The sequence below is a fragment of the Rhinopithecus roxellana genome, chromosome 9 (genome assembly GCF_007565055.1).
Source record: "Rhinopithecus roxellana isolate Shanxi Qingling chromosome 9, ASM756505v1, whole genome shotgun sequence".
Lineage (NCBI taxonomy): Eukaryota > Metazoa > Chordata > Mammalia > Primates > Cercopithecidae > Rhinopithecus > Rhinopithecus roxellana.
This window is the reverse complement of record NC_044557.1, coordinates 93,659,696-93,679,961: the sequence shown is the minus strand read 5'-3', so window position 1 is coordinate 93,679,961 and position 20,266 is coordinate 93,659,696. Positions and strand designations below refer to the sequence as shown.

The 20,266-nt window shown below is 38.1% G+C and overlaps 1 protein-coding gene across 3 annotated transcripts in view; it reads right to left on the bottom strand.

Annotated features, from left to right (window-relative positions):
- The window catches only part of LRRC6 (leucine rich repeat containing 6), a 94,007-nt gene that overhangs the window by 32,239 nt on the left and 41,502 nt on the right, over positions 1 to 20,266 (bottom strand). For 2 of the 3 annotated variants that reach the window (XM_030938206.1, XM_030938205.1), the window contains 5 exons: positions 18,485 to 18,667; positions 15,806 to 15,883; positions 10,314 to 10,373; positions 6,578 to 6,647; positions 5,417 to 5,512 (listed from right to left, as the gene is read on the bottom strand). In XM_030938206.1, coding sequence (XP_030794066.1) covers positions 5,417 to 5,512; positions 6,578 to 6,647; positions 10,314 to 10,373; positions 15,806 to 15,883; positions 18,485 to 18,667 — 487 coding nt within the window. The remainder of the gene's footprint in view (positions 1 to 5,416; positions 5,513 to 6,577; positions 6,648 to 10,313; positions 10,374 to 15,805; positions 15,884 to 18,484; positions 18,668 to 20,266) is intronic. The other variant, XM_030938207.1, reaches the window with a different exon arrangement.

Below are 20,266 nucleotides of genomic sequence, written 5' to 3'. Positions count from 1 at the left end.
AGGTTCAAGCCATCCTTCTGCCTTAGCCTCCTGAGTAGCTGGGACTACAGGCATGAGTCACAGGTCCTGGCTGATTTTTATTTTCATTTTTGTACAAATTGGGCTTCACTATGTTGCCCAGGCTGGTCTCAAGCTCCTGGGCTCCTGCCCCAACCTTCCAAAGTGCTGGGATTACAGGCATGAACCATTGCATCTGGCCAAAAATGCTTAGAAATAGAAAAAAGCGTATAGAATATGAGTATAACGAAAGGAAATATTTTTGTACAGCTGTATAATGTATTTGTGTTTTAAGCTAAATGTTATCATAAGAGTCAAAACTTAGGGAAAAAATTACAAAGCTTATGAAGTAAAAATGTTACAGTTAGCTAATTTATTATTGAAGACAGAAATCTTTTAAAAAGTAAATTTAGTGTATCCTAAGGGTACACTGTTTATGAAGCCATAGTAGTGTATAGTCATCCTGGACCTTCCCATTCACTCACCACTCACTTGCTGACTCACCCAGAGCAACTTCCAGTCCTGCAAGCTCCGTTCCTGGTAAGTGCTCTATGCAGATGTACCATTTTTTAGGATTCCCCATTGCTGGATGCTATCTTTATGAGACGGCCAGAGTACACTTCTTCTACTACTTCACTTGCCACTTCTAGCCTAGACAGTCACCCTTGTTAAAACGGTAGAGGAAGTACAGTTACAACTGACTTTCTGGGAAATGTGATACCCACAAGGTAAGATATAAAGATGGCAAATGGAGACAAAAGTCCTGGCCATATACTAGGGACTACGATATTTGCATATTACAGCAATATGTAGTATGCCATCGACCCAGTGGTGAGTGTTGGGAAGCATCTGGGATTGCAGAGCTAGCACAAAGTGAAACCTCCTGGAACAAGGGGCTGAGCTAGGAACATCCACTGACATGGCAGCAACACAAAACATAGCCATGACCCACGTGACAGGGGAAAGACAGACTCATGAAATTTGCCTATTGGTCACTACCCAGAGTGTATAGATCCAGCCTCATTTAGGAGCAAGAAAAGAGAAAAATATTAATTTGACATCATGAAAAAATGCTGAACGAAGTATCTAATATGAAATATCATAGAGACTTGTGGATTCAATGACAAATGTGTCCCTAGAAAATGTATACAAAAATTATCATTGAATTCACATGATAGAATCATCCCACGTATAGGCAAAACAAGGTCAGCCCTTCACAGTATTCTTTACAAATGCTGACACAAAGAGGGAACTACTCAACATCAAATCTAGTATTTTAAAGATTGATTTAAAGTATCCAAATATTAAAAAGTATTAAAGACTATTCTAGAACTATTAAACATCACTTAATATGTTGACAATACTACACTGTGAATGAATTGAAATTCTATTTAAGTGTCTATGTGATCCTTTTTTTTTTTTTTTTTAGGTGAACAAGTGTATTTTTTTTGTTATTTAAACCACTTTGAGTAAGGGGTTTCTGTTACTTGAAGCCAAGGGCATTCTAATTATACAGTGTTGTTTTTTTCAAGTTGGTAAATTTTATGTTACATGTTTTATTTTATTTTTTTATTTCCATAGGTTTTTGGGGAACAGATGGTATTTGGTTACATGAGTAACTTCTTGAGTGGTGATTTGTGAGATGATGGTGCACCCATCACCCGAGCAATATATACTGAACCTAATTTGTAATATTTGATCCCTCATCCTCTTCCCACCCTTTCCCCCGAGTCCCCAAAGGCCACTGTATCCTTCTTATGCTTTTGCATCCTCATAGCTCCCACTCAATGAATGAGAACATACGATGTTTACTTTTCCATTCCTGAGTTACTTCACTTAGAAGAATAGTCTCCAGTCCCATCCAGGCTGCTACAAATGCCATTAATTCAATTCATTACTTTTTATGGCTGAGTAGTATTCCATTTTATATATATATATGTGTGTGTGTGTGTGTGTGTGTGTGTGTGTTTACAGTTTATACACTAATTGACTGATGGGCATTTAGGCTGGTTCCACATTTTTGCAATAGATAATTGTGCTGCTATAAATGTGTGTGCAGGTATATTTTTGTATAATAAATTCTTTTCCTCTGGGTAGATACCCAGTAGTGGGATTGTGGGATCAAATGGCAGTTCTACTTTTAACTCTTTAAGGCATCTCCACACTGTTTTCCACAGTGGTTATACTAGTTAACATTCCCACCAGCAGTGTAGAAGTGTTCTTGCTCTTTTTCATGGCATCCATACCAATGTCTATTTTAAAAATATTTTTGATAATGGCCATTCTTGTGGGAATAAGGTGTTATCACATTGTGGTTTTGATTTGCATTTCCCTGATCATTAGTGATGCTGAGAATTTTTCATGTTTGTTGGCAATCTGTTATCTTCTTTTGAGAAGTGTCTATTCATGTCCCTAGCCCACTTTTTCATGGGATTGTTTGCTTTTTACTTGCTAATTTCTTTAAGTTCTTTGTAGACTCTGGATATTAGTCCTCTGTTGGATGCATAGATTGTGAAGTTTTTTTTAAAGAATAGATGTTACTGTGTATATTTATGGCATACAACATGATGTTATGGGATACACATAGATAGTAATAAAAAGCCTACTATATTGAAGTAAATTAAAATATCTATCATCTCTCAGAGCCACTCATCATTTTTTCTTTTTGTGGCAAGAGTGAGCAGCTAAACTTACTCATTTAGCATGAATCCCAAATACAGTATAATATTATTACCCATAATTATCATCTTGTACATTCCATCTCTAGACTTGTTCACCCTCCATACCTGCTAATTTGTACCCTCTGACCTTCTCATTTACTTCCTCCATCCACCATCCCCCTCATCACTGGTAACCACTGTTTGTTCTCTATCTCTGTACATTTGTATTTGTTTTTAATATTCCATATATAAATGACATTATGCAATATTTCTCTTTCTGTGTCTAGCTTAATTCACTTGGCATAATATCCAGGTTCAGTCATGTTGTGGCAAATGGCAAAATCTCACTCTCTTTAGGGCTGAATGATACTTTAGCATATTAAACAGTGACACACACACACACACACACATCACAGTTTCTTCATCAATTTGTCGATGATGGACAAAGGTTGATTCTTATAGTATGTTTCGTAACTCCAAAAATTTCCCTCAGTAATTATAATGTGGGTCAGACTCACACAATTCCACAGTAAGTTCATAAGTCTAGACTAATACAGAATAGCTCCATGGATTAAACTTTGGTACTTAAAATGTTTCAATCAATAATAATTAGAAAGATGTTAATTTTCAGAAATATACATTTTTAATATTAAGTACACATGAAATTAGAATTTTTTAAACTTTTGGTGGTTTACAAGATCTGTTGTTTGAGCTTCAAAGTCCTTGCAAATAACTACTTATGGATGAAAAAGATGATTAATTTTCAGCAAGAAATTATTCCCCAAAGTTTGTTTTTACTATCTACCTTTTAAAAGGAATAATGATAGAAGACAACGAACTTCTACATCAATATTACTTTAACATAGTAGTTGAAAATCTTAAAAAATATATCCCTCAAGGGAAAATATTATTCCTAATTTATTAATGAGGAAAACAGAACTATTCCTAGTCCATATATATAAAAATTATTTCATCTCCAATCAAGTACTTCTAAAATGCTTTTTCCTCAATAAGCCATTTATTATTTTCGTGTGTTTTTGATGTGAAAAATTTAGACACATAAAAAACAAAAAGGAAAGGGGAAAAGAATGCTGCAGTTGTTTAAGACTCATAAACAGTGACAGTAGAGCTTTTCTCAGCAATTGCCTGGCACCCTGCAAAAGACACACAGATCATCTGTCTTGATTTCCCTTTAGGAATTAGCAGTCTCTATTTAATGTCTGGTTTTCCAGTTAGAAGTTTCACACAGACACAAAAACAACAGGCTGCTAATCACAGTGTTATACAAATGTCTATATCAAAGTACTGAGGTAATTAACTTACCTGTTAGATTTCCCTATAGAATATTCTGGTTACTATAGAAGCATTTATTTAATTTGTTTTAGTCATCAAGGACAATACAATTCTCGCAGTTGTGTTTGTTATTTTATTACTTGACAACAAATTGTATTTGCTATTTTATTGCCTCTGAGTAAAAATACATAATTGATTACCTATAATGAATCCGTTGGAAATCGGCTACAGGAAAATGCAGGATTATTAAATTATTACAGAAATCTTTTTGGTTAATCAAGTTTGTACTCTTCATAGCTGACATTCCCTCATTCTCCTCTTTTTCCTCATCAGCAGAACCCAATTTTGACTGTTTTACTACTCTTCTCCTTTGAAATCTAAATGTCTTGGGCAAAGTCGACCCTACCCGTAACTTATGGGATGAGGTATGATTAATAGAAAGCAATCAAAATACTCCTTGGTGTCTGTGGGGAACTGGTTCCAGGACATCCCTTGGACACCAAATCTTCAGATGCTCAAGTCTCCAGTAAAAAATGGCATAGTATTTGTATATAACCCACACACATCTGTACATTTTAAACCACCTCTAGATTACTTATAACACCTGGTACAATGTAAATGTTATGTAGGTAGTTATTAAACTGTATTGTCTTGGGAATCAAGGGGGAAAAAAAGCCTGTACATGTTCAGTACAGACACATTTCTTTTCCTGAATATTTTTGATTCCTGGTTGGTTGAATCCATGGATGCTGAACCCATGGAAGTCTGTTGTACTACCATCTTTTTGGCCAGAGATTGGTTCAGGATTATGCTAATCAAGACTTGGTGGGCTCTTCAGCTAAACTGACCTAATGAGTCCAGGGGAACTTCTGTTTCATTGTGATGGGAGAGATTCTCTGTGTTTCTTTCTCTGATCCTCTGTCTTTTTATCTCATGCAAGATAGGAACAAGAAAGTATGCTGCCCAAGTCACTGCTAGTGCACATCTTGTGGAAGAAAACCAGTCTGAGGACAGAGCTGACATATCAGAAAGATCCTGACCCAGTGTGCCTGGCCTCCCTACCCCCCACCTTCTCCTATCTTGTTACAAGAAATGAACCATTTATTTATGATAAAAGCCAGTTTTATTCGGGGTTTCTGCAGCTTACAGCAGGAAATATCCCAACTCATTCGTATGACTTGAAATAACGAATCCAAGTTCTTTCTAAGGACAAAGTAATTTTTTTTAAGTTTAATTTCCTTAAGTTCTTTCAGGAAAGGAAAAACCACCTTAGGCCCTAAACACACCCCAGTCTGAGTTATTTGTTCTCACAGGCCTTTGTTCTCCTACCTCAGCTGCTATGAGATTTCCTGGTGCTCCCAACTAAAATGTACTTTAATCAGAAGTCATCATTAGTCCTGACAGGTCAAGTTCCTTCAAGAACCCTCATATCCAGACTTGAAATTGACCCAAATGACATGACCTACCTTGGGCATGCAGATGACCAAATGACCTGTTGTCTGAGATCTTTTAGCAGAACTGCTATCGGGTTTCACTTCTGCAGGAAGGACAAGCTGAAATGGCTGAAAATAAGTAGAAAGTATCATTGAGGGCAAGGACGTTACATGAGAGGGTCACTACAAGGGGCATTTTCATTACAAATTCAAGACACACCATTCAATTCAGAAATGTGCTTAAACTTATCAAAAATATTTATATGAGCTGTGCTTTCTATGCACGAACTATTTTACCTATTTTAACAAATAGTCTAAAGAACAGCTGTCAATCACAAACAGTGAAGTGCTCATGGGTTCATTTATGACTAAAAAGCAATTTATAGAGAAAGCCTTGTCAAAAAAAAATCGACGTATTTCCATTTAAAAATCTTTCAGCTAATCTTCAAGCCCATAGTAGCCTAAATTAGCAAAAATTCGTATTTTAGAAATTATAAAATTACAGTTGTTATGAATGAAATCACTGACAATTTAGAATGGGTGTACTATTTAATTTCATGCATAGGCTCCCACACATATGATTATGTTATTAGTTTTGAAAAAAGTGTAACACAATAGCCACAGGTTTAAAATATTAATGATATCCAACTACATATGGTCAGCAGCCATTCCCACCATATACCACTCCCATATATAAAACCATGTGCTAAAAAATAGCACTCTGTTTGGTTCCCCTTTTTCTATTTAGTTTTGTTTTATTATTTTTATTTATTTATTTATTTATTTATTTATTTATTTATTTATTTATTTTTGAGTCAGAATCTCACTCTAGTAGCCCAGACTGGAGTGCAATGGGGTGATCTTGACTCACTGCAACCTCCACCTCCCAGGTTCAAGCAATTATCCTGCTTCAGTCTCCCGAGGAGCTGGGATTATGGGCATGAGCCACCATGCCTGGCTAATTTTGTAGTTTTAGTAGAGATGAGGTTTCACCACGTTGGCCAGACTGGTCTCCAGCTCCTGATCTCAGGTGATCCACCTGCCTCGGCCTCCCAAAGTGCTCGAATTACAGGCATGAGTCACTGCGCCTGGGCCCTTTTTCTATTTTAATAATACTTTTAAAAAAGTGAGGAACCACAGCTTAGTTCAAAGCTTAGCTTTTGAAATTGTAATAGTTTACAGGGTTCTACTTACCTTTCCCTTGATCATTACTCGCACGTAAGTTGGTTGCACATCAACATTGATTAAAGAGGTATCCATATACCTTCAAAATTAAATACACAATATCTTATAATTTAAAAAATATATCAAGTTTGAAGAAGTGCAAATACAAATTCACACTTACAGGACGATTTTAAATGAAGGACGTTTAAAATATCCATGCTAAATGGGTCTTTAAAAAATTAGTTTTAAATTAATCCCCAGACCAAAGGAAATTCAATGTATCAGCAATTTCATTTTTAGACCCACAAGTACACTTGGCATTGATTGCCCCTAACCCAAAAATATCTGAGGTTTGAAACACCAGAGGTTTGCAAAAAACAGCTTGCCATGCTCTTTCACAAATATTTTATTTTAAGCCCCTAAGACTTGAATAGCCAGGAATGCTGATTCTACTCTGCTTGAGGCCTGCAACCACCAGCTCCTGCTTCCTTGGAGGCTCTGGATCCCCTGCAGCTGTTCTGCAGCTGCCCTGATACTATCTCTCCTGGAAGACTAGCTTGCTTCTCCCCTCAAAGGCACATCCTGCTGAATAAGCAAACCCTTCTGTTTATGGCAGTGACCTCAAGATCAGGTGGCAATTATTCTCCTCCACTCATGAGCAAATTAAAGATTTAGATTTCATATCGCTCATTAAAATCAGAAGCTTAGCCAAATAATTACATTCACATACTTCAAAATACTAATTGTGAACATTAGAAAATGCAGAGCTGCTTTAAAAATCACAAATGTTAAGGCAGGTAAGCTAATACAAGGGTTACAGGCATAGGTTTGGAGTCACACAGCCTTGTGGGGAACTGGCTCCACCTCTTCCTGCTTTATTACCTGGGACCACATTCCTTAACCTCTCTAGGCCTCAGTTTCCTCTTCTGTAAAATGGGGATACTACTAGCATCTAGCCCTAAGATTGTTAGGAAGGAACATGTATAGTGCCCAATACATAGCTAGAGTTAATCAAGTATTATTATACAGCATTTAAAAACAATTTTTATAATAATAATAGAAATGAGGTTTTCTATAGCTTCACATGTGATATCTACGCTTTAATGGATTGTGTAGTATTTTCCATGCTTGGGCCCCCTAAAATGTTGATCTGTCCTTACCTACATGGCCTTTCTCTGCCAGAAACAATTGTCTGACAGTTCTTTGCAGAACAAGCTACTTCTTATCTCTCAATTATCATTGTTCATGTCTCCCCCTTTCCCTGACCACTCCCCACACACCATTATTCCCATCCCTGAACACTGTCCCTTTCCTTGACAGCAGGCTTCTTCCTTTGTAACTCATCAGATGCTTATTTATTGTCTGTCCCCCTCCCCCACAGGGCTCTAAGTGATAGGAGATCATGACTGGATTTAGAATATGCCAGTTACAGTCTCCCCATGCCTGGCACATAGTAGGTATTCTATAGATGCTTGTTGAATAAAGGCAGGAAGCAGGTGTGAATGAATGAATTTAACTTTCAAGTGTACACCCATGTGCCCATAAACACAACCAGGAATTATAGCATAATTCATTTAGACAGAATCATGAGAATGAAAGAGTTTTACTACATAGACTGGAGAAATATTACCACCCCTTAAAATGCACATGCATGGGAATGAGGAAAGTTTCCATTTGAGAACTGAACAGGAAGCAGCCAACAGAGCTGAAAAAGAAAGGGTTATACATTCATTAAACTCCAGGCATAGGGCCTAAAAATGGGAAGGACTTACAAGAATGAAACAGTGATTTGTCTGTCAAACAGTAGAAACAGCAGCTTGGGAAGCTGGAAGAGCAGAGGATATGAAGCTAGCTGGAGAAGAGCTGGGATCTTTGTAAAGGCAGATGACTTGGCAGCAAGCAGGCAGAAGAATGGACAGGAATTCTGTGAAGAGGCATACAGCTGATCGGAGAGAGCTTGGTGTGGAGAGGAAGGGGCCACACTAAGGCTAGCCCTGGTTCACAACAGCCAAGGTGGAAACAACCCAAATGTCCACCATCTAGTGAACAGATAAACAAAATGTGGTATATCCATGCAATGGAATATTATTTGGCCATAAAAAGGAAAGAAATTCTGACACATGCTACAACACGGATGAGTCTTGAAGACATTATGGTAAGTTAAAGAAGCCAGACACAAAGGCCACATGTTGTATGATTCCACTAATATGAAAGATTCCAAATAGGCAAATCTATAGAGACAGAAAACAGATTAGTGGTTGCCATGAAGAGGGAGAATGGGCAGTGACTGCTTAAGGGTCATGGGGTTTCCTTCTGGGGTGATAAACATTTTCTGGAACAATGGTAATGGTTGTACAATATTGTGAATTTATTAAATGCCACGGTATTGTCCATTGTGAAATGGTTGAAATGGTTGATTTTAAGTTATGTGTATTTTACCACAATCAAACAGCAACGTTAGTTGAAGTCCTGAGGGCTGTTCTGGCTCCTTTGGTCCCTGTTTACTTTGACAAGACTCACTCTTGGAAAATTTACCCCCCTTGGGTAATAATCCCTCCTACTTCCCAGGGTTACTGAGAAATTAAATAAAATGGGGTACATCAAAAGCCATTAAAAAGAGAAAGGCATTTATTATAATTCATGCATGTAAACATTCATCCATTCATTTGTGCATGTCAATGTCATACTCCCATGATCAGTATTTGTTCATTCATTCATTCATTCTTGTATTTATTGAGCACCTAACAGGTGCCAGGTTTTAGGTGTGGAGATGTAGACAGGAAAGAACAAACAAAACAACTTCCTGCTCTGACCACAAACTTTTAAGAATACAAGTACATTTACACTTTGTCAGCAGGAAGCCAAGTAGAAAGAGTGGAAGGAAGCGCTGGGCAGGGGTAGGTACTGCTTTATGTCAGATGGTGGGGCAGAGAGGCCCCTCTAATGAGGTGACATCTGAGCAGAGGCGTGAAGGACACGAGGCAGCAAGCTACAAGGACACCGAGGGCGATACAGGCAGAGGGAAGCACAGGCAAGCAGCCTCTGAGATGGTGCCAGGGGACACTGAGGTCATCAGAAGGATGTATCAGCACAGCGAACCAGGGTCTAAAATCTTCAGGGAATGAGGCAGAGTGACCTGCTGCCTTTAGATGCTTCCACAAAGAAGGGTAGAAGGTGATTTAGGCTGAAGGTTTGAGTGTCAAAGCCACGGAGTTTTAAGGAGGAGAAAAGGACAATAGTTTGGGTGTGGTGATGAGGGCAGGCAGGAGGTCCGTGCCACGCCTACCCATGGGTGAGAAAACAGGCAGGATGTGAGAGGGCAGCAGGGAAGAAGGGTCCACTGGTGACAGAGGCTGCTAGGTGTTCCCCCAGGTCTCTGAGGTGGGACTGAGGGAGGGGAGCCAACCACCTGATACCTATTACTATAGGAAGGCATTTTAGATAAAAACAGAGGACTATGCCAGCAAAGGGCAGAGTGGGATCCTTGTAGTATCAGCATCAGAAAACAGTATAGGTCTCAGAATTATTTAAACTCTGCCTTAGATATTCCCGAGTTCATAGCCATGAAATTGTGGCTTTATTTACCTTTCCTTTCATTTTCATGCTTTGAAAAATTATAGTAACGTCTCTGTCTTAACAAATAAGCTTCATTTAACTATAGGTCTAAGTTAATTCCATTTCAAATTTTTTCAGAACTAAAAAATTACTACTGAGAATGAAAACAGACAGAAATGTCATTAAATAAATACATAGAACATGCCTTTACCTATAGACAGCAAGGTCCAGGATGATCTGCTTTTCACTGTCTTTCAAAGAGAAGTCAATTCTAAGAATAACACATTTGGGGGGAAAAAAGAGATGACTTTAGGATACTGTATAGATAATCCCTTCACAAATTCAGAAGCAAATTAGATAATAATTTTATAATAATGTCCAATGACAACTTATTTTGGTGGTTGGACAATCAAATGTCAAAGGTAATTTTAAAATTTCAGCGAAACCTACAACATATTAATAAATTATTTGTGCTTACAGTGTTTAAATGTGAGAATCTTAAGGTAAATGACATACAGAAAAATTAGCTTTGGTGCAGAGATAGAGACATCTGGTGGCTGAAGTTTTCTTTTCCATTTCATGTGAGTTTGCCAGAAGCAAACTAAAACACTGGAATTATTTATGGAGAACTAAAGGTTGCTTTTGCCTCCCCTTTATCCTGCATTCGATTCCTTAGGTTTTAAAGAGTCCTGTCTTCCTTCTTTTTTCTTGCTATTTTTTTCTTCTCCTTTCATCGCTGACCTTCCATTGCCCTGAAAAAGGCTGAGACACTGCCCATTATCTATTACCTCTGTTTTATAGATGAAGAAACAGAGGTTCAAAGAGGTTGGCATAGCTGAATTATAATAAATGCCTTTACACTTTGTCTGCACGAGCCTGGCTAGGCAGGATTTCAAAGCTCTACCATCTTTCACCTGTACCCTGAGGCTGAGTCCTAGGTCTAGCTTCCACACTGAACATCACGCTATCAGAATTGCCTGGTCAATTTGCTTTTGAGCATTTCACTTATTGTATTACTCTATAAAATATACAACTCAACAATATTAAAGAACATAAGCTAAACTGTTTAGGAAAACGTGAAGTTAACGATAGATGTGGCTGTTAGCAGCATTTCTGCTTGTGGCAGAAATTGTCTCATTGCTTTGAATAATCCAGGTCTGTGGGACTTCTTCAGTGTCTCAAATGGCCCATGCATTTGTAGAACCTCATCTCAGGAGCCTTTTATGTGCTCCTGCTCTGCCTCGATTTCTTTTTAATTGTAAAGTAATTTTAGAGAAGTTTCCTATGGCAGAGATTGCTATTTAGTTGCTATCTGCTTCCCCCTTTATTCCTAGTGACAGGAACCATGGTTTGAACCAGGTGCATGGCTACGTACAATAAAGGTTGCATTCTGTGGCCTCCCTTGAAGGTAGGTGACGTCAGGGGAGGGACAGTCATTGTATGGCACTTTCTAAGAATGTCCCTTAAGAAAAGGAGCATGTATCCTTTCTTCCATTTTTTCTTCTTTATTTAGCTGAGTAGAACAGAATGTAGGAGGCCAACAGATGAACGATGGAGACTACTTAATAAGCAATTGCAACTGTCCAAGCAAGAGTTAGTGTCAGCTAGAGGCAGTGGTGGGGTGAGACATGGCTGGATTCCGATAATATCGAAGGAAGAGTTCACAGGGCTCACTGATAAGATGACAGAGAGAAGAATCAAGGGAGAATCCAAGGTTTCTGGTCTTAGCCAAGGGGTGAATGTGTGTTACTGAGACGGAGAACACAGGGACACAAGCACACGATGCTGGAGAGTGGTAGTGAGGCTTGAAATCAGGGGTTCTCTTTTAGCTATAATAAGTGTGCAATGACTCTCTTACATCCAACCAGTGATGTCAAACTTCTAATTGTTAGAAACAAATTTTTGATGCTGCAAAGTGAAACCAACACTCAGGCAAAAGTTTTCTCAGCAAGGCAATATACTTCTCTAGAAGGGCACTTCCTGTATGCAAGGCAGAGGCAAGGGAGAGTGAGCAAAACAAAGGAGAGCAGGAGTTTTTTATCCCTAACACAGACCCTGTTCCTGTGCCCGCCCCCTGCAGGTAGCCTAGATTGTGGGGATGGACCGCACAATCTAGGCTAATTCTGATTGGCTACTGTTGACCTCATCAAAGGAGGCAAGGGTGGGCATTTCACGGGAAGGACAGGTACGGTACATCTTAGGGTGTTTGGGCACAGCAGAGATAGGGAGGGCTGATAGATGAATGGGTATGATTACCTTTTAGAATAGAACAAAGAACCAGGAACCAAAACTCTTTGAAGAGGAACTATATGTTCTTAACAACATAACTGAATAGACAAGTCTTGAGCTCAGAGAAGAGGTTGGATTGAGTTGGGAGCAATGTAAAGAGTGTGTTTACAGCCATGGGATTTGGTGACAGCCATGAAGAGCTAATGCGAAAAGGAAGACAGCTGAGGAGTTTGCTATAGGGCACCCAAAAAACAAAACCAAAGGGATACATCAAAGCTTAGAAAGATGAGCAGTCAGTAAGGTAGAAGAAAAATCAGGAGCAAAGGGAAGAAATTTCTTTAAGAAGGATGGTACTGAACAATTTGATCCAAATCTGCTATGTCCAGTAAGACAAAGACTAAGAATTGAACACTGAATGTGGAAATAATATGGCTAAGGAAATTTCAGGATGATGGAATACACAGAAGTGGTTTCAAGAAGGAATGTGAAGTTAGAAACTAGAGACCAAGTGCAGACAATTCCATTAAATGGGGACAGAGAAAAAGCTGTGGCTGGAAGGAAAACCAGGGGAAGGGAGGTTGTTGCTTTTGTTTGTTTAAGACAGAGATTTTTAAAATTTGTTTGTACATGGATGAGATTGATCTAGCAGAGTGGAGAGAACTAGTGCAGAAGACCAAGGATAACTGAGCAACTAAGTCCTTGATAGGCAGAGGGGATGGAGTCAGGGTGCTTACACAGACTGATTTTGGATAGGAAGTTCACCGTCAGCAAGCAGAAGAGAGGGGAGTACATGGGACAGGTCCAGCTATGCTGGTAAATTGGATGTTCGGAGGAAAAGAAATCTCCTGATTGCTTTTTTTCTCAATGAAATAGGAAACAAGGTCCTCAGTTAAGACTGTGGAAGTGTCAGATGATGTTGGAAGTAAGGAGAAAGAAGGTACGAGAGCAGCCTGCAGGACAGTGGGAGAATGGACGGCCCAAGAAAATAAAAGAAGATTGCCAGAGTCCATTTGAGATCTGTGGTCATGAATTTAAGGTAAGACCAGCAAGTAGAGGTGAATGGTCTCCTCCAGCCACACATGAGGACCAGCCCAAGAGTGGGTAGTGTGCTAGATTTAAATAGGGTTGGGGTTTTGTGAGGTGACGATGATGGAAAGAGAAAAAAACAAGAGAGTGGAAGACAAATGACAAGGATTGATTTCTTTTTTCTTTTCCTTTTTCCTTGAGACAGGGTCTCACTCTGTCGCCCAGGCAGGAGTGCAGTGGCATGATCTCGGCTCACTGCAACCTCTGCCTCCCGGGTTCAAGCGATTCTCATGTCTCAGACTCCCAAGTAGCTGGGATTACAGGCGTGTGCCACCACTCCCAGCTAATTTTTGTATTTTCAGTAGAGATGGGGTTTCATCATGTTGGCCAGGCTGGTCTCAAACTCCTGACCTCAAGTGATCTGCCTGCCTCGGCCTCCCAAAGTGCTGGGATTATATGCGTGAGCAACTGCACCTGGACTGATTTCTGTGATGAACCATAAAACTAAAGCACGGCAAGAGAAGATGAGGGGTTAGGGGAGAGTAAGAAAAATAGGAGAGTGAATTATCTTATGGTCTTCATGGGGGCATGTGGTTGTTGGAATGGAGGAAGTTCCCCCAGGAACATAAGAAATGGTATCTAGTGAGACACTTGAGGTGAAGTTTCTGACGTGGAAGAGATATTGATGGTGGCAAATCTAGGAATGAAAACGAAATCATGTGGTTGACCTGAGCTGGAGAAGTGAGCTGGTTGGGGAACTGAGAAGCCAAGGCTTCTGGTGGATCACCTACACATTTGATAAAGTCATCACCAAGACTGATGATGGCAGGAGAGGCAGAGAGAGACACCGGTGTGGGTGAAAGATCTTCAATGAATTGAGAAGGCTGGGGTTGAGAGTTGATCAGGGTGATCTAGATGACTGTGGGAAGAAAGGGCAGGGGTGCTATATCTAGATGGCTTGTGCTTCAACAGAGAAAGGGAGAAAGATGGCCTGAAAGTGGCAATGGGCTGTAACTAACCCTTTGGTGTATGTGGTGAGGAAGAACAGTGGGCAGCCGCAGAAGTGAATCCTCTGCTTCAGTTAGTGAAAGAGGAGAAATGGTGGAGCCTTCAGGCTTTGCTGTCCAGGTTCAAGCTCCAGAGGGCACAGGGGTCCAAAAGAGGCGAGAATAAGTTGAGTTGGATCAGCGCCATTTGAGTATAAGATTCTGGACAGTGGTGCATGACCTAGGAGGGCAGCAACAGGGGATGATCGCATGTCTGGAGGCAGTGCCACTGAGGAGGTGGTGGGTAATCAGTTCTTCATAGAATCACCCTCAGTAGAACTGGTTTTAGGGGCAGGTGAGGCTGCAGTGTGTGGGAAGAGTGGTGGTCTTACCAGAGACACATGGAGTTCTGGGAGTCTCCCTTGAGCTCTGTTGTAGGCTAAAGAGAGATGGCCTAAACTCGATTTCTGAACTCCATGAGGTCAGAAAGAAACCTGTCATAGTCACAGCTCTATCCCCAGGGCCTAGCCTAGTGTTCTGTCTTGCATTCCTGTCTGCTGTATGTGGGTAAGGGGAAGGGATTATAGATCTTATCATGGAAGTCACTAGAACTAGGTTAGCATGAGCAACTCAGAAACACCACCAATTAGCTGTGTGACCTTGGGCAAGTCACTCCACCTCTCTCAGGCCCAGGTTCTGGACATGTAAGAAAGAAATACTGTCTACCACCTATGATTGCTGTGAAGATAAATGATGCCCAGAAATAATTCAAGATTGTGCCTTCACCATGGTCATGACAGAGCAAATGAAATGATGACGGAAAATAGGTTTGAGTAATAAAATGAAGTGAATGAGATTTAGTCTGTAGGCTCTTTGGTCTGTATTTTTGACTACAAAAGGCTTTTCTGTCCTGCTTTTTAATTTCAAACTTTAAGACAGATAAAGAGGGTAGATTAGATATTATTATACTCGAAGATTTCCAGTTTGAGTATCTGTCCTCTATTAAATTCATTGAGGTTATTATATTGATTTCCTTCCCTAGCTCTCAAAGGCTTTGTATATGTGCTCCAGAGTATAAAGTAGATGTATAGACGGTACATCAGTATTCTCAACCAGCTTGCTCATGGCAGAGTTTTAAAAATTCATAAATACAACAATAATGTGGTGGCAATTTTCAGGCATAAAACTGTATGTGGTCCAAAGTTTCATGGGGTACATAAATAACTAAGATCTCCATATGCCAAGATCATTTGCTAGATGCCAAGACAATTATGCATTTGAAAACATAATAGATGTTTTCTCTTTAAATATGCACCAAATGACGTTATTTTTAGACTCATCAAACTTGTTAAGAGCAGTCAGATATATTCTTTGCAGAGCAAACCTGGAATTGAAACAATGATTGACCAATACCATTGATTGACACTTTTGGATCTTTAACTCTCTATTTGGCCTCACATACTTGGGCTCATTTACATTTAGGGCTTTCCCATCTTCAGTGATCAAAGTCCTGGGTGGTTTCACTTTCTTCTTTTTTTCACTTAAGATTGATGGTGGGTGAGAACAAGGGGCAGCATGGAAAGAAAAAATAAGCAAAGAGAATATAAAAGCAATTAATACATTTTTGTGAAACAGTTTTAAAAAAATTAATTGAACTTTCATGAACACATCAGCAGTTCATTGTTCTGAAGTCCATTCCTTTAATTCTATGCTGGGAACTGACAATCAAGCCAGATTTTTTTATGTGGTTGTATCTGTATCTGTACAGCAAAAAAATGACCAAGACAATTTGCCAGATAATTTGAATGAGGGAAGAAAACTCCTTTTCATGACTGTCTATTAATATTTAAATAAGTCTATTTTATACATGATTACCCAGATAACTGTCAACTCTCCATCTGTGTACAGAGCTTTAGCTAAAATACAACATTTAACATACCAATTGAATAGAATCTACTCAATATAAATAAAAATATCAGCACAGAAGAATCTATGTAAAAGGCTATTTCTCACAGCGTTATTTACAGTGGCAAACCCCTGGAACTGTTGTGAGTGCCCATCAATGGAGGAATGGTTGAATCAACTGTGCTTCATTCATGCTATAACATATTTTGCAGCTATTAAAAAATGTGTTTGCTCATTACTTATTGATTTAGAAAAGTGTTTATGATGTCTTTAGTGAGAAAAAATATATAAAATATAAATACATATTTGTTTTACAAAAAGACCCCAAATCCTACACTTGCAGAGATAATTTATACAATTATAAAGGGTTAAAAAAATGTAGTGAGATCAACCCAAGCATGTTAACAACACTCATTACATTGAAGGGTTGGATAGGAGGTAAATAAAGGAAGCAAATAGAAGATTAATTGAGTAATATGAAATTAAAATGCAGTATGTAAGTTCTATTTAAAAGATTACTGGAAGTATATAGAAACTTAAATAGGCAAATACGGACAATATCTAGATCAGATGGAAAAATTTGTTTAGATGATGGAACTGTTGGCAATTCTTTGCCTTAAATTTCTATTGTAATTTTAATACAGATTTTGTATCAGTTAACTTTATTTAAGAAAAAATCACTCACATTCTTCTGCATCTTAAACTGGGCCTCCAGATCCAATGGAGTTAATATTTCAATGACTCAGGACAATTAAGGGGCATTCACAAGCCCTTGGCTTAACCCTACTCAGTGTAAAACAGATCAGAGTTAGGAATAAAAGATTTCTTTTGTCTCTGCTTACACCCAGTTAATAAAAATGGCAACACAATCAGAAGCAAACATCTCAGGGACTCACTGGATTGGCAAGTCTAAGGTGTCCAAAACATAGAGACTCAGATCTCCATCCAATTCAGCCTTACTTTATTAGGTGTCAGGGAGTAAAAAAAAATTCTCCTTATTTCAGGCTCAATACATAATAGATTAGATATTATTTATATATACCCACAGATATATAAATATAACATATGTGTGTATAGGTATATATGTAAGAAATATTTCACATTCTATAAACATGTAGAACTTCCATTTCAAAGGGCTCTTGAGTCTGCAAAGCACTTTCACATGTATGGATGGGCTCATCTGATTTTCTTAACAGTACAGTGGGGTAGGTAAGACAGGTATGATAATCCCTGTTTAGCAGATGAAGAACCAGATGAGGAGAAGTTATGTAGTTGCCAACATCACACAGAGGGTAATAGTGGAGTCAGGACATGCATACATAATCTTATTCAATGGTCTTCCCAAAGGGCTGTGTGGTCCCTTAGTGTGAAAATCACTCACGTTTTACAAACAAGTATTTTAGGTAAAATTTGATTTTTGATTGTTATACCTCCCTGTATTTCTAATTAATGAAAATTTTATGAAAGCAGCTGAGATTTCAAATCTTTTTTACTTCTAGTTTCTTGCTTTTAGTTGTTAATCACAGGAAGAGATATTGTGTTTTGTTTCACTTGAGTCATTGCCATGTAGATTACTATATTTCAGGGCTAATTTATCACTTTCTCAAGCTCATGAATAATAAGTATTCCCATAAGTTATATATTTTACATACTAGACTTAAGCAATGACATGAAATGGAATGACACAAAATCTGTTTTTGAAAAATCTACTCTGAAGATAAAAGCATAAAAATCCTAGTTTCTAACAAATCATCAAATTATAGATAAACAATTCAAAAGTGAAATCATAGTGTTAAATGTCGAAGAAAGTTGTATTAGGAAAATAAAATGTCTAATAAAACTAATTTCCAATTCTTCACTTTGCAAATTAATAGAACAGACTCAAAAAGGAGCCCATTCATTCCACAAAATGACCTTTTTTCTAGACTAGAAATACTAATGTATGAGTGTACCCTAATACACTATTGTTGGGTATATTAAAAGTTGTAAAAAGCTAAAGACATACAAAAAACCTCTACCTACAATGTCATAATTCATGATGTTCTAAAGAAGGTACTTTGATATTAATGAATGTTAGCCAATACAATTCAACATAAAGCTATACTCAGGAAAAACAAAATCTATATATGAGTGCTAAAGGTTTAACACAAATAATGGGTTAAAAAAAAAAAGGCAATCATGAAAATATAGTTCATAAGTGGCTACTGCTTCCCTCTCATAGGAAAGAATGAAATACCTTAATTTTTCCTGATTTTTCCGTTGTTTTTCCATGTGTCTAAGAGTTTCCAATCTCGATTCAGGAGTAAACAAGCAGGGCTTATTCCAGAATTCCAAGTCATCTTCACTGTTGTCCAATTTCTTTGTGTTGTGTTCCTCTGTGTCTGGTGCCTGTAGGTGGTCTTTGCTCTCTAAAGAGGAACTAGGAAAAACAGAGCACTTAAGAACAATAATGGATTCATGAGCTTCATCCTTAATGCTGGCCCTTTAATATCTACACACTTTTCTTATGTTATCTTCTTACCTTTGAATGATAAAGTGACTCTGAAAGACAGTCTGTCCAGGCCTGGTTACCCTGGCCTGGATATGTAGTGAGATCAACCCAAGGCTGTTAACATTCATTACATTGAAGGGTTGAATGGGGCAGGCCTTCATCTTCTATCATCAGGAATATTGAGGTAATCAGATTCCAGGGTTCACAGACCTGACTGCTAAGAATCACCTGGGAAGCTTTATAAAAAGTACAGATTCCTGGGCTCTCATCAGAAAGCTTATTCAGTAGATCTGAAGTAGTTCTGAAGTAGTAGATCTGAAGCCTGGGAATCTGTGTTTTATATTTTGCAGGAGATTCTGATGATCAGACAAGCAATCACCCCACCTCTAATCTCGTACCTGTCAATTACACTCTCCACACTACTCCCGGAGGGACTTTTCTAGCAGGCAAATTGGATCACATTATTTCTAGGTTTTTAAATGACTCTCTTATCTCCAAAATGTGCTTGTGGAACATATAACACTTTTTATAGTATGCCCTGTACCTAGTTTATTTTTCATGGATAACTTCTGATTATGTAGCTTTATATGGTAACAGGTCTCTCTTCCCTTTTATTCATGTTTTGCGAACTGTCAGAGAATTAAACAATGTCTCTATATGTCATCAAATGGATATTATGTGAGATAGTCAACATTTGTTCAACATGGATCCCCAAAATATTTATTGAGCATCTTCTGTTGTGCCAGATGCCAGAGATACAACCCTGGCCTACACAAACCATGACCCTACTTTCAGGGAGATCCTATTCTTGTGGCAAGAAAATGACATCATTCAAGCAATAAACATTAGGTATAGTCTCTCTCCCCTTACCTCTCCCTAGAATAGACACTTTATTAGATGACATTAAATGAAAAAAATTACATGATGCCTTTAATACCAACTATAGAAAATAGTAGGTACCCAATACATGTTGGGTTTTGTTATTGAATGAGGTGACAAGAAAGGCTCCTTTAGTTGATCTTCAAACTAAAGACATTTTCTTCATTTTGACAATATCTTTTCAAATATATTTTCTTTATCTCGAAAATATTGTGAAAGATATTTTTCAAAGAGATGAACCAAAAATACTAGAACATGAAATTTAATAGCATCAATAGAATATATAGTAAAATTCTGCTGTCTTTACAGATACAATGCAACTAAATATTTTAATAAGCAAAATAATGCAAATTGCTGAAAATAAATAAATCATTTCGCTATACAGCTACAGTTCTTTATGGTATTGAAAGAATAATCTATGAAGGGTATCTATAATATTCTACAATATTCTAGATAATTGCCACTGAAATAATTGGTTCCATTCTCATTTAACCATTTAAACTATATTTTTCCTGGAAAGTGACTAATTGCTTCAATCTGGCCTTTTGCAATCTAAAATAATAATTATAAAAACATAAAAATAACAGTACTTAAGAAAAATTATCAGAGATATGAGCTAAATAACATAAGTCTCCAAGGCAAAATGCA